Here is a 13,481-nt window from a genome sequence, read left to right on the forward strand (position 1 = left end):
CAAACAATATTTTCATATGAGCACTGAGATAAATTGCAAGGACATGCAAAGGGAATGGACATCCCCAATAATCATTAAGCACATAAAGGATGTGTGTATTTGCATATATCATCCAGCAAAAGCACTTGAAGCTTAAATCCTTGGTCACCAACACCAACTCAGAATGGCACCTTGGTTCATGTAATTAAGTTTTACATTGAGCAATGCACTCTGTAATCGAGCTTCCAATATACTTTAGCTGGTACAGTTTCTTGCTTGGCAGTTAGCACTACATAAACCAGAAAGAGTCATAGACTTTCAAACTTTGTATGTCTGCCCCCTCAGGTAGGAATTAAAAAATCTATGACCCCTTTTTCTGGCCAATATTTAACCTTCAATCAACATCTCAAGACAGTCTATTTGATCATTATTATATTTCTATTTGTGGGAAGCTGCTGTGTGTAAATTGCCTGCTGCATTTCCTTCATTATGATAATGACTACATTCTAGAAGTATTTCATTAGTTCTTAAGTGGGATGGAGTGATGCAATGAAAAGTGCTCAATAAACATGCCATTATATTTTTATAAAATGAAAACTAATTTATCAGCAAGATAAATTAAAAATTAAGTGTTCCAAGAGCTACCTTTCTCAGGCCTCTCACTAGGAAACCCAGAATGCATGGTCTAGGCCTATATTTCAGTGTTGAAGTTAGAGCATAGCAGCCTAACATTGGAGTCAATGGCCAATTGCTCTTGCAGAACAGCAGCCAAGGCCTAGCAGCCTGGCATCAGTCCTGAATTGCTTAACTGAGCACTCTGACAGGAGTTCTTGCACAAGACCTGTGTCAGATTTTTGGGTATTACCTCTGCATAGGCCTACTGCTTGATTTCAGTAAAGTCTGAAAATCCTGCAGTTACATTGGAGACCTGAGACCAGAGACCAGAGGCCAAGGTCTTACCATTTTCGCTGATTATTCTACTAAAAGTTATGTCCTCAAGGGGGAGGGCGAGCAGCCAGGAGTCATTGTGCACATTGGCACAAATGACATAGGAAGAAAAAGGGATGAGATCCTGCAGAGTGAACATAGGGAGTTAGGCAAAAGGTTAAAAAGCAGGTCCTCGAAGGTAGTAACCTTTGGATTACTCCCAGTGCAATGTGCTAGTGAGGGCAGAAACAGAAGGACAGGCCAGATGAATGCGTGGCTGAAGAGTTGGTGCAGGGGGCAGGGATTCAGATCTTTGGACCATTGGGATCTCTTCTGGGGCAGAAGTGGCCTGTAGAAGGCAGTCAGGTTCCACCTGAACTGGAGGGGTCCAATATCCTGGTGGTATATTTACTCGTGCTACTAGGGAGGGTTTACACTAGATTCACAGTGGGGTCGGTGGGGGGGGGGGGGGGGGGGGGGGGGGGGGGGGGGGGGGGGGGGGGGGGGGGGGGGGGGGGGGGGGGGGGGGGAGGTGAGATCCAAAGCAGTAGTGAGGCATTTGAGAGGCTGGAAGTTGATACCCAAGTCAACGTCCGCAAGTTCACTAACAAGACAGGCAGGGGCACAGCAGGGAGCAAGGAAAGACTGTTAAGATTATATTTATTTCAATGACAGGTAAAGTGGATGGACTCAGGACATGGATAGATAGGTGGGACTGGGATATTATAGCTATTACAGAAATATGGCTAAAGCAGGGACAGGATTGGCACCTTAATGTTCCAGGGTACAGGTTCTACAGGTAGGAATAGAATGGAGGAAACAGGAGGGGGAGATGCATTTCTGTCTAAGGAGAATATCAAGGCAGTAGTCCGAGATTAAATTACTGAGGGATCATCCAGTGAGGCTTTGAGTGGAACTGAGAAATAAGAAGGGATGATCACCTTGTTGGGATTGTACAATAGGCCCCCAAATAATCAACGGGAATTAGAGGAACAAGTATGTAGGGAGAGTTGCAAGAATTATAGAGTTGTCATAGTAGGATATTGTAACTTTCCTAATATAGACTGGGACTGCCGTAGTGCTAAGGGCTTAGATGCGGTGGAATTTGTTAAGTGTTCAGGAAAGTTTTCTCAAGCAATATATAGAAGGCTTGTCCTCCTAGGGACAAAAGGGCAGGACTTAGTGGTTGAGGTGTCAGTAGGGGAGCACTTGGGGACCAGTGACCATAGTTCTATTAGTTGTAAAACATATTTATGGAAAAGGACAGAACTGGTCCACAAATTAAAAGTCCTAAATTGGGACAAGGTGAACTTTGATGGTATTAGACAGGAAGTTGCAAAATTTGATTGGAGTAGGTTGTTTGCAGGCAAAGGGACATCCAGCAAGTGGGAGGATTTTAAAAGTGAGATAGCAAAAGTTCAAGGTCTGCATGTTCCTGTTAGAGTGAAGGGCAAGGCTGACAGGAATAGGGAACTCTGGATGACAAGAGATATTTAGGCTCTGGTCAGAGTCTGACGCTGAGTGAGTGGGAGAGTTCCTGCTGAAATTTACTTCCTCCAAAAGTTATATTCCTATTTTCTCTGCAATGATCATGGCAACTGAGGGTTCCAGAGGCATTTCACTGACACAAAATTGCTTTTTAAATAAAGTTTGGTAACATTGGTGCAAGTTATTTGCACAGTTCATTGTTAATTGTAGAATGTGCATTATGTCAACTTAATTGAGGATGCATCAGTTCTGTGATCTTGATTCCCATTAAAAAAAACATTAACATAGGAAGGATGGAAATAGTCATTAGCTCATCATGACAAACCTATTGCACAGCAATAATACCTTGAACAGGTTCTGTTTATTTCCTCTATTCTGAGTTCTCAAGAACACACATGGAGTCAATATTGTACATTTATGGCTGGCAGCAATTTCCCCAGTGCTTTATTTAAAATCTTTAATATGATTTATGTTATCCTTCTGTCTTCATCCCCAGTTGAGTCACTGAAACTATTTACAAAGGGCCACTAATTTTCCCATATACCAACCTGACTGTTCATACAGCTTTTCCCAATGTTAACAAAGAACCATCTGATCATTTGGTTTATCAAAACTTCTGTTTAAACAGGTGCACTTCCATGAGTTGACCCAAGAATCCAGTCATGGCCTGTTGATTTTTAAGAAGAAAAACAATTCCGGCTAGCCAAGGCTCCTTAACCACAGAGCTATGCATCTGCTTTCTGAAAACTAGAAGGGGATCAGCTGCTGGAGCTCCCCTACCTTCACTCACCTATTTTGATTTTTATAATGAAATATAGCATCTGTAAATGTTGTACAATATTGAACTGTATTTGAAAATACTTATTATTGTATAAATCACTTACATTAAATCTTTTGAAATTATGTTTTCATTGTATTAAAGCTTCGCAGAATGTGCCTAATGCCTGGATCTTTATAATAGTATATATTAAAAAAAAAGGTGGCAAATATTTACGAACTGTCCAGTGGCAAGTGTCCAGTCATTTAAAAATATTACAAGTTTTGACTGTTTACAAGAAAAATGTTGAAAACAATTCCAATAATAAACACATAAAATAAAATGATATCAGCAACATATTCATTTTTTCTATATTTTCATTACTAGATCAGTAATTTAATTGTGCCTCCAAAGTTAATGAGGCAAATCTACAGCCTTGGGACCTATCCAAGTATCTCTGCAGAGGTGGAGGCACAAGTAACTGCAGGTGCTGGAATCTGGAGCAAAAAAAAAACAAACTGCTGGAGGAACTCAGCAGGTCAGGCAGCATCTGTGGTGGCAGAGGGATAGTCAACACTTTGTGTCAAGACTCTACATCAGAATTGAGTGTAGAAAGATAGTCAGTGTAAAGAGGAGGATCAAGACAGAAGCTGGCAAGTGATAATTGGGACAAGGCGAGGAGGGGGATGATGAGCAGAAGGAGCCAGATGGAGGTAGAGAAAGAGGCTGGAAGGTGATAAATGCCAAAGGGCTGCAGATTCTGGAATCTGATGAGGACGGTATAAACAAGGACAGTGATAAGTGGAACCGGATAAAGGGAGGGATGAGGGGCAGATGAAAACAATTGGAGGAGGGGAAAGCAGACAGTGCAAGTGTGTGGGTGATGGGCAGATGGAACCAGGTGGGGGAGGGGAGTAAAGCTGGATAATGGGGGGGCAGGGGTGGGGGCTAGGGTTTGAAAAACAAAAGGGGTGGGTGGATGAGAGCACCTCGGTGGATCAGGAGTAGAGAGAAAGGTGCTTGTTACCAGTGCTGGCATCAGCATTTTCTGTTGATAGGGCTTAATAACTAGACCAACTGTGATCCAGAAAAGACTCAATGCACTAAATGGCTTCCTCCTATGGCATACGAAAATATCTAAGTCTAACATTCAGTCTTAAACTACAATTTCTTGCAACTTAATATTGAGAAACAAAGGCTGTTTTCATCAGCTCTTGATGATGAAGTCCATGCTGCCACCATATTTTATCTAATGGTCTGAACTGAGCTGGAATAGTTGCCTCTTCAACCCCTGGCTAAGATTCCAACCTCATTCTCACTTTCACTTCTACCACTGGAATATTTGCTTTCTGCCTTTGAAATGCTAAACCATATTTCTACCTGTCTGGATGTGATATTTCTAAAGTTGTTCTGGCCAGCTTTTGTAAACTTGAGTTTTTTCAAAATGAATAAATTACAACTTCTCCTAGCTTGGCACTATTGAGTTCCTCGATTGTCACACCCTTCTCTTACTTGGGCTGTAGATGTTATTTGAGATGAAATGGCCCAGAGCTTCCATCTCCTCCCTTATAGTTCTCAGTGTCATTAGGTCGTACCCCAGTTCAATAATCTTGGTGGAATGGATCAAAACATTTCCCACAGATGTGGAAATCCAGGATTGTTCATTAGTAGGGATGTTGAGTTCATTTCCCAGAAGGTAATTTTTATCTTTTAACTTAACTTGAAAATTGCCAGAATGATTGAATTCAGTCTACCACTTTGAGATTTTAATTTTGGGCTGATAGTCTGGAATCACAAACCCTATCCTATCATAGCTGTCAAACTTTATAGGAAATGTTGATTATATGACTGCTTGCAAAGTTCAATAGACATTTCAAAAGTGGATTTGATGATATTTTTACATTTTCAGGATGCCCCAAAGCAATTTACACTTTAAAAAGTAATGCAATAGCTCTAGTCACTGCTGCAATGTAGGAAGATGATGCAAAATGATACAAGATGTGATTGCGAGTAGGGAGGAGGATGTAATGAGGCTTCAAGGGGATATAGACAATTTGAGTGAGCAGGCAAGAATATGACGTACACAATATAATGTGGAAAAACTAAGTTTCCATTTTGGCGCACAAAACAGCGAAGCACAATAATTTTTAAATGGTGACAGACTGGATAATGTGACCCAAGTGTCCTTGTACACAAGTCACTGAAAGCCCACATAAAAGCCAACTGGCCTTTGCCTTCCTAATCGATGTTGCAGCTCAGGATAATACCTAGACTCCATTGGTTAACTGATGAGTACAGAAATTAGGACTGTACTCCCTGGTATTTAGATGGTCAAGGAGGGATTTGATTCAAGTTTCAAGATATTAAAGGAAGCTGATGTAGTACTTGGATTCATAGTCATACACTTTAGCTCACTGATTCCATGCTGACCTTCAAGCACCCATTTACACTAAACCCACATTAGTCCCACTTTATTCTCTACACATTCCCACCAACTTCCTTCAGATTTTACCACTTGCCATTAGGGGCAGCTCAGTGACCAATTAGCAACCAACCTGCACATCTTTGTGATGTGGGAGGAAACCCGAGTGCTTGGAGGAAACTCATGCGGACACAGGAAAATTGAGTAAACTCCATGCAGAGAGCACTAGATTAATCCAGTTCTCTGGAGGGTAAGGCACCAGCTTTACTAGCTCAGCCACCGTGTCACCCAGTTCGAGAGAAATCATCCATAGGATGTTTAAGACCTGGGTTCTCAATTGAAATTTAGACACACCTTTCAAAACTGAATTGGAGAAATTCTTCTAAACACACAAAGAATTGCAAGTGTCTGGTATCATCTTCTATAACTAGTAATTAATACCAAGTCCATTCTGAAATTTCATAAATTGTTAATCAAATGTATTAAAGAATGTGAGACAAAGGTATATGAAGTTAGGTGATAGATTACTCAGATTCCTAAGAAATGGAGGAATAAATTTAAATATTCAAATTGCCATCTCCTATTCCTATATGGTTAGCAAGTAAATTAATATTAGCAACTATCTACAAGAACATAAATCTTAAGCAATGAATTACAGTAAACAAATGATATTTGTGTCTATGCACATTTGGAGGATGAACTCCTTCAATAAAGCTTCATAAACAAGATGTGGGCCTTTGACCAAACTCCAAGAATACAAAAGTCCTTCACCAATCTGCCTCTGCCATAGAACACTGTCCTACAACAACCAAGGTCCAGGACGATACACTACTACCTCCAATGCACCAGCTTCAGAGATCTGGACAATTTAACAGCAGGTACTTCAAAGCATTCTAATGCCTTGCATTGCATTGCATTGCCACTGCTTCTGCAACATTTTCCAAATCCACTGGCAGGAAAGGTGCACTAATGCAAGAGTATTCTCCCAGTCCAACAGAGGCTCCAATCACACTGAACCAGTTGTTGGCTGACACCAGACTTTAGCACAGCACTACCCCAAGCTCCAACAGTGGCAAGTAACTTCCAGGATAGAGAAAACACTACAAGTATGTGCTGAAAGCCTTAAATGAAATACAATGTTCTCACAGGAATTCCTGGCCAAATTCTGCTTAAATTAGCACAGAAATATTGAGAAAGCACTGAGCACCTCAAACCTCTCTGACATGAACGTGAAGAGGTCAAATGCAAACAGTAGAAGCAGCTTACAGCAATTCAAGCAACCCACCCCATCAAGTTCCACCTACCCCACAAATGGCAGAGCTGCGGATCCTGCACAGGAACTCATGTTAAAACAAGTCATTCTTGACATTGAGGGATTTCCCGAGAAATGGAAGCAGATGTTGTGTTATTATGTGTTGTTATGTAGTTATAATAAAGAACTACAGTTCCCAGCAGGCAATGCAAGGGATCACATGGGGGAACAGGAAGTGGCTGGAAAGAGCACGAAAAGCCAGCCAGCCTGGTGTTGTAAGTCTGGGCAGTCTGTTTTATTGTTTTAGTAAATGTTCCGATGTTAAACCCACGCCAAGTTTGTCTCATGATGAAGAACAAACATAACATGGTGTCAGAAGTTGGTGTGAGGTCTGAACAAGGAAAGTAAACGAATACTGTGTGCAATTGAGAAAGAGACTCAGTGAATATGAAAGAAAAGCTGTAAAAAGACGGAGAAAAAGCCGGCCGGCGTGACAAAGGAGCACATTGTTCCTGAAGTTCAGCAGTCACCGGATTTGCCAAGAGAGATTCAGGTGAGAGGCCAAGAATTCCCGTTATGGATAAGCTAAGTCCTCCCAAGCCTATGCAGCTTACTGGCAATCTAGCCGATAATTGGAAACACTTCAAACAGCGATTCAACATACACTTAGATGTAGTGGAGTGGGAAGGAGTGGGAAGGAATGATAAAAAATTGAAAGCGTCTGTTTTTCTGCATGTGATTGGCGAAGATGCTTTGGACATCTATAACAGCTTTCAAATTGAAGAGACAGCTTTTGAGTTGGGCACCTTGATTAAAATACTCCTCATTTTATCCCAAGTAAAAACATCACATTTGAGATATATAAATTCTTTGCCTGTGACCAGAAACAAGGTGTTAGCTTCGACCAATACTTAGCTGAGCTTCACACACTAAGTAAATCTTGTGAATTTGGAGATTTGAGAAACTCACTAGTTAAAGACAGAATAGTTTGTGGAATTCCAGATAATGGACTCAGAGAAAGACTGTTGCGGGAAAAAGATCTGACCCTGGAAAAGGCGGTGAAAAGGAAAAGGTCAGCAGAAACTACACGAGCACAAGCTAAGGAGCTGGACAGAGCAGACACAACAATACATGCTGTGAAAACCGAGAAGCAGCTCCCAAGGCGTTTCCGAAAGCAACAGCAAATCAAAGAGGAAGGCTCAAACAGCAAATGCAGCAGATGTGGAGGTAAACACATTCCAAAGATGTGCCCTGCTTATGGGAAATCCTGCAATAGCTGTGGGAAGAAGAATCACTTTGCAAGGTGCTGTAAAGCTGTGCACACAGTTGATGAGAAAATGGAGGAATTCTTTGTGGATTCTGTAGACTGTGGCTGCTGGTAAAACTGAATGGATTGTTCCAGTAACTGTGAATGAGACAGTAATTCCATTCAAGCTTGACACCGGAGCTCAGGTGAATCTGTTATCCATGGATGATTATAAGACTCTCACAGTAAAGAGTAAGATTTACCCTGTGAAGTTAAAAGTGACAGGCTACACTGGAGAGGAAGTTCCAGTAAAAGGGGGCTGTATGGTGACCTTTAAGCACAAAGGGCAGCACTTAAAATCACAGCTACTGATTGTAAAAAAGAGAGTACAGCCAATATTAGGCCTGAGTGCATGTGAAAAGCTCAACCTAGTGAAAAGAGTTTTCACAGTAGCTTCACATACCAAAAGATGACCACACAACACTCATGGAAGAGTATGCAGATGTCTTTGAGGGGCTCAGATGCTTACCTGGTGTACACAAAATTCACATAGATGAGACAGTGCCTCCTGTTGACAATGCATGCAGGAAAGTTCTGTTTCAACTTAGAGATAAACTTAAACAAGAACTAGCACGCATGGAACGAATGAATGTCATACAGAAAATTGAAGAACCAACAGATTGGGTGAGTACACTGGTTATTGTGCAAAAGAAAAATGGAGCACTACGGATATGTCTAGACCCAAGAGATCTCAATAAAGCCATCAAGAGAGAGCATTTTAAATTGCCAACACGGGAGGAGATCATGTCCCGGTTTTCAGGTGCCAAACGGTTTAGCAAGCTCGACGCATCGTCTGAGTTTTGGCAGATGAAGCTTGATGAAGCAAGTTTGAGACTGTGCACTTTTAACACACCACAGGGAAGATATTGCTATCTTTGGCTGCCATATGGGATCCTGTCTGCACCAGAAATCTACCATAAAACCATCCACATGATTTTCGAGGGCATACCTGGTGTCAAGACCATGATGGATGATATCATCGTCTGGGGGTCCACCAAGGAGGAACACAATACTCGACTGAGACAAGTGCTTGACATTGACAAGGAATGTCAATTTGAAATTAAATAAAGAGAAATGTGAGTTTGGTGTGAAGACACTGACCTTCTTAGGAGATGTCATATCTGAAGAGGGAGTGAAGCCTGACCCAAGAAAGATGTCAGCCATTAAAAACATGGAGAGGCCTCAAAACAAAGAGGAGATGAAACATTTCTTAGGGATGGTGACTTACCTGGCTAAGTTCATCCCTCGACTGTCAACAGTGTCAGCACCACTTAGGTCACTCCTTGAGCAACAAAATGAATGGATTTAGTCTCATGAGCAAGAAGAGTGTTTCCAGACATTGAAAGGGGTCCTAACTGAAGAGCCCGTGCTGAAGTTTTATGATCCGGAAAGGTGTATCAGGATCTCAGCTGATGCATCTCAGCACGGCCTTGGATCAGTACTACTGCAGCAGCATGATGGCAAATGGCAACCTGTGGCCTATGCATCAAAGGCTTTAACAAGTGCGGAAGCCAACTATGCACAAATAGAGAAAGAGCTTCTCGCCACTACATATGCATGTGAAAGGTTCCATCAGTACATCTATGGGCAAGCTATTGAAGTGGAGACAATCCATAAATCATTGGTCTCAATTATGTCCAAACCACTGAATGATTGTCTCATGAAGATACAGCGCATGTTGATAAGGCTGCAGAAATATGATGTGAAGATGATCTACACACCGGCAAAATATATGTTTGCTGCTGATGCTCTGTCTCGAGAAGTCGACGAGACAGAAAAGAAGTGACCAACAGGTTAATGCAGATATACAGGCCTATGTTGACGTGATCGTCACCTCTCTTCCAGTATCTCCAGATAGAACAGAGCAGATTAGGAAAGCAGCAAAGGCAGATGAAACAATGAAAGTACTCAAGGATACAATATGGAAAGGATGGCCAGCAGCAAAGGATGACTGTCCAATGTGTATTCGGGATTATTGGGCATGCAGAGCTGAACTGTCAGTAGTGAAAGATATGGTTTTCAAAAGGGAACAGGTTTGTGATTCCAGTGTCACTACGCAAGGAGATGCTCCAGAAGGTACACGAAGGGCATCTTGGGGAGGAAAAATGTAAACGTAGAGCATGCGAAGTGATGTACTGGCCAAGAATGAACCAAGACATCAGCTGGACTATTGCTTCATGTGAAATATGCCTTACCTACAGACCAAAGCAGCAAGCAGAGCCACAACCACTTACACCACACCCTGTACCAGACAGGCCGTATTTCAAAGTTAGAGTGGATTTGTTTGACTGTAATGGGAAGAGACATTGTTGTAACAGACTACTTTTCCAATTACCCAGAGGTTGCGACACTGCAATCAATGTCCAGCAAAGCAGTTATCACGTTCCTGAAAGCTGTGTTTGCGAGGCATGAAGTTCCATGTGAAGTAGTATCAATGGTCCACAATTTGAAAGCAGTGAATTTGAATCCTTTGCTGATGTTTGGGGGGTTTTGACATATAACCTCAAGCCCACATCACCCAAAATCTAATGGCCTAGCAGAGAGTTCAGTTAAGGTGGTGAAGGGTCTCATGAAGAAAGCGCAAGATGGACGAGAGGATTTCCATAGAAGTCTAATGATTTACAGAAGTTCGCCACTGCAAAACGGCCTTTCACCAGCCCAAATTCTGATGGGTCGATGCATATGCACTAACCTTCCAAAACATGAAAACCTGTTGACACCTGAAGGAGCACACAGGGTCAAACAGGCTAAGGAGGAAGGGAAAGAAAAACAGAAATGGAATCATGACAAGACAGCAAAAAGCCTACCAGTCTTGAAGCCTGGGGATCAAGTGCGAATCCGAGATCATGATTCTGGCACATGGTCCATGCAAGGAGTTGTGCAAGAGCAAGTAAATCCACATTCATACCAGATCCAGATGGAGCGAGGGACACCTCTGAGGAGGAACCGCATAGATCTACGACCACAAGCTCCAACTCATGGCTGTGACCAGTCTCCTGTCAGTACATCAAAGGGGCAGCATATGGAGAAAATGAACATGTGGACCAGAGTTCCCAGGAAAACACCAATGCAGCAAATGAAAGCAACACACCTGCGGAAAGTAGTACCAGACCAAAAAGGACCGTTAAACCACCTCAGAGACTGATTGAAAGCTGCTGAGTGGACAAGGATTCTTGGCAGGTTTATAAGGACAAAGTATTGTGTTTGTTTTTTCTTTAAAGGGGGAAGGTGTGTTATTATGTGCTGTTATGTAGTTATAATAAAGAACTACAGTTTCCAGCAGGCAATGCAAGAGATCACATGGGGGAAACAGGAAGTGGCTGGAAAGAGCGGGAAAAGCCAGCCAGCCTGGTGTTGTAAGTCTGTGCAGTCTGTTGTTTTTTGTTTTAATAAATATTCCGATGTTAAACCCACGCCAAGTTTGTCTCGTGATGAAGAACAAACATAACAGGTGTCCTGATAGGGTTCTTTTAGATCAAAAAGAAATACATGAATTTAATTTTAATAACAATAACCTTACTGCATATTTAACATTGCAGCACTTTTTTGTCACACTCCACAGAAAGATATCTAGTGTAGTTCTCCTGTCAATGCTATTCTGATATGGAATAAAAAAAATTAAGTATTTTACCAAAGTTCATTCTTTTACAAAGAAACATGATGACAGCAACTTAAAAAGAAAAATTGTTTAAGATTAATGAGCTGACTTTGCTTACCTGATTGGCTCTTTCCATTTGCATGTTGGAGGCAAAGAACCTCTAGGTCTTGCCCCAGAATGCACTTGGCAGCTTGCAATCTATCAAGAGATTAAAAAAACTGATCAAATTTTTAAAAATTGAATATACAAAAAAAAGAAAACTGAGTAAAATAAGGCAAGCACTTACCTTTCTCCACAGGGTCAATGATCTGACTCAAGTGCCAACTCCCTTTTGCATAAAGCCGAGATAAAGATACAATGTACATCTGGGCCTTCCCTTCAGCAAGTGAAAAATAATTTAAAAAACTATAAATGCTGGAACACAGACACAAGAGATTCTGCAGATGCTAGAATCGGGAGAAACATACACAAAATGCTGGAGGAACTCAGCAGGTCAGGCAACATCGATGGAGGGAAATAAACAGTCAACATTTCAGGTCGAGACCCTTCATCATAAATGCTGGAAATCTGAAAAGGAAACAGAAAATTCTGGAAAGCAAGTCAGGTAGCATCTGTGGAGAGAGGAATAGAGTTAGTGTTTCAAGACTGGGATCCCACCTCCAACCAGATCTGGGCACATCATTCTACTGCTGCTGGATTTAACGATGAGCCCAGAGTCAGAGTGAAAGTAAGATGCACTGGCATCCAACCTCCAGCTAGTTTTCTTATGGTACATGCATAGCAAGTCTAACAAAGGCTGAGCTATGAATGGCTGTTCCAAAGAAAACCAGCTATCAGTCAGCACAATTTGACATTAACTCTAAATATAAAGGCATTGCTGCTACATGCCAAAATTAAAATCACTAGAGTTCCATTGTTAAAAGACAAAAGAATACAAAAGTATCCAACATAACCCAGATGATCTACATCTCTATGTTACAATTGAATAGATTTGACAACTGGTAAGAAAAGTTGGTTATTATACTTAAAAGAATCTTGAATAAAAATAAGTTGTAAATCATGTTTGCAGAAAGACAGGGGCTTTCCCTTGTTCTATCATTTTTCTATTATGATGCTAATATGGCTTACAGTGGATACCCCTTTCAATTTAGCTTGAATGGTCAAAATAGAAAGCTTCATCATAAAGTTGTGCCAAACAGATTCAAATTTGGTTTTGTTCAAAGTTCAACATTTTAGTATTGCAAATACAATTTATTTAAAATGTACATTTTTCTGATCAATGCATTTCAGCTTATAACAAACTGTCAATGGCACTTAAAGTCATTTACCACATAAAGCAACCCCCCACCCACCCAATGTTAATGCATCAGACCATTTAGAATGCAAAACAAAAGGGTATCCATTATCAGCATAAAAAGCAAAGGAAAAATCTATAGAGACCTCATGCACCAACTGTGTGTTTCCAGTTTCTGGGTACTGGAGGGTAGCTCATTACATCACGAAGGTATTTGCACATAAATTGCATTTAAAATGTGGTTAAATAACTACAGTGTTTCTTTTGGGCAATAAGTTATAAGCATACCACCTCTGGAAAAAAAACTGGGTAGTCAGGTGACAAATACTGAGCAGATGAAATAGACAAGTTAAGATAGATGAATAACCCTTATTTTGGAGTTCATACTTAAAAATCCATAAAGGTTGCTGTGGCATTGGGTTGCAGTTTTATTTTTGAGAACCTTAAGACTATTTTTG

At 41.1% G+C, this 13,481-nt stretch overlaps 1 protein-coding gene across 4 annotated transcripts in view; it reads left to right on the forward strand.

The window, feature by feature from the left end:
* Window positions 1-3,497, forward strand: part of LOC127572741 (multiple C2 and transmembrane domain-containing protein 1-like) — a 409,900-nt gene extending 406,403 nt beyond the window's left edge. For all 4 annotated transcript variants that reach the window (XM_052020315.1, XM_052020317.1, XM_052020316.1 and 1 more), the window contains one exon: window positions 3,023-3,497. In XM_052020315.1, coding sequence (XP_051876275.1) covers window positions 3,023-3,097 — 75 coding nt within the window. In that variant the 3' untranslated portion in view covers window positions 3,098-3,497. The remainder of the gene's footprint in view (window positions 1-3,022) is intronic.
* Window positions 3,498-13,481: the final 9,984 nt, after the last annotated feature.

The sequence above is a fragment of the Pristis pectinata genome, chromosome 7 (assembly GCF_009764475.1).
Source record: "Pristis pectinata isolate sPriPec2 chromosome 7, sPriPec2.1.pri, whole genome shotgun sequence".
Taxonomy (NCBI): Eukaryota; Metazoa; Chordata; class Chondrichthyes; order Rhinopristiformes; family Pristidae; genus Pristis; species Pristis pectinata.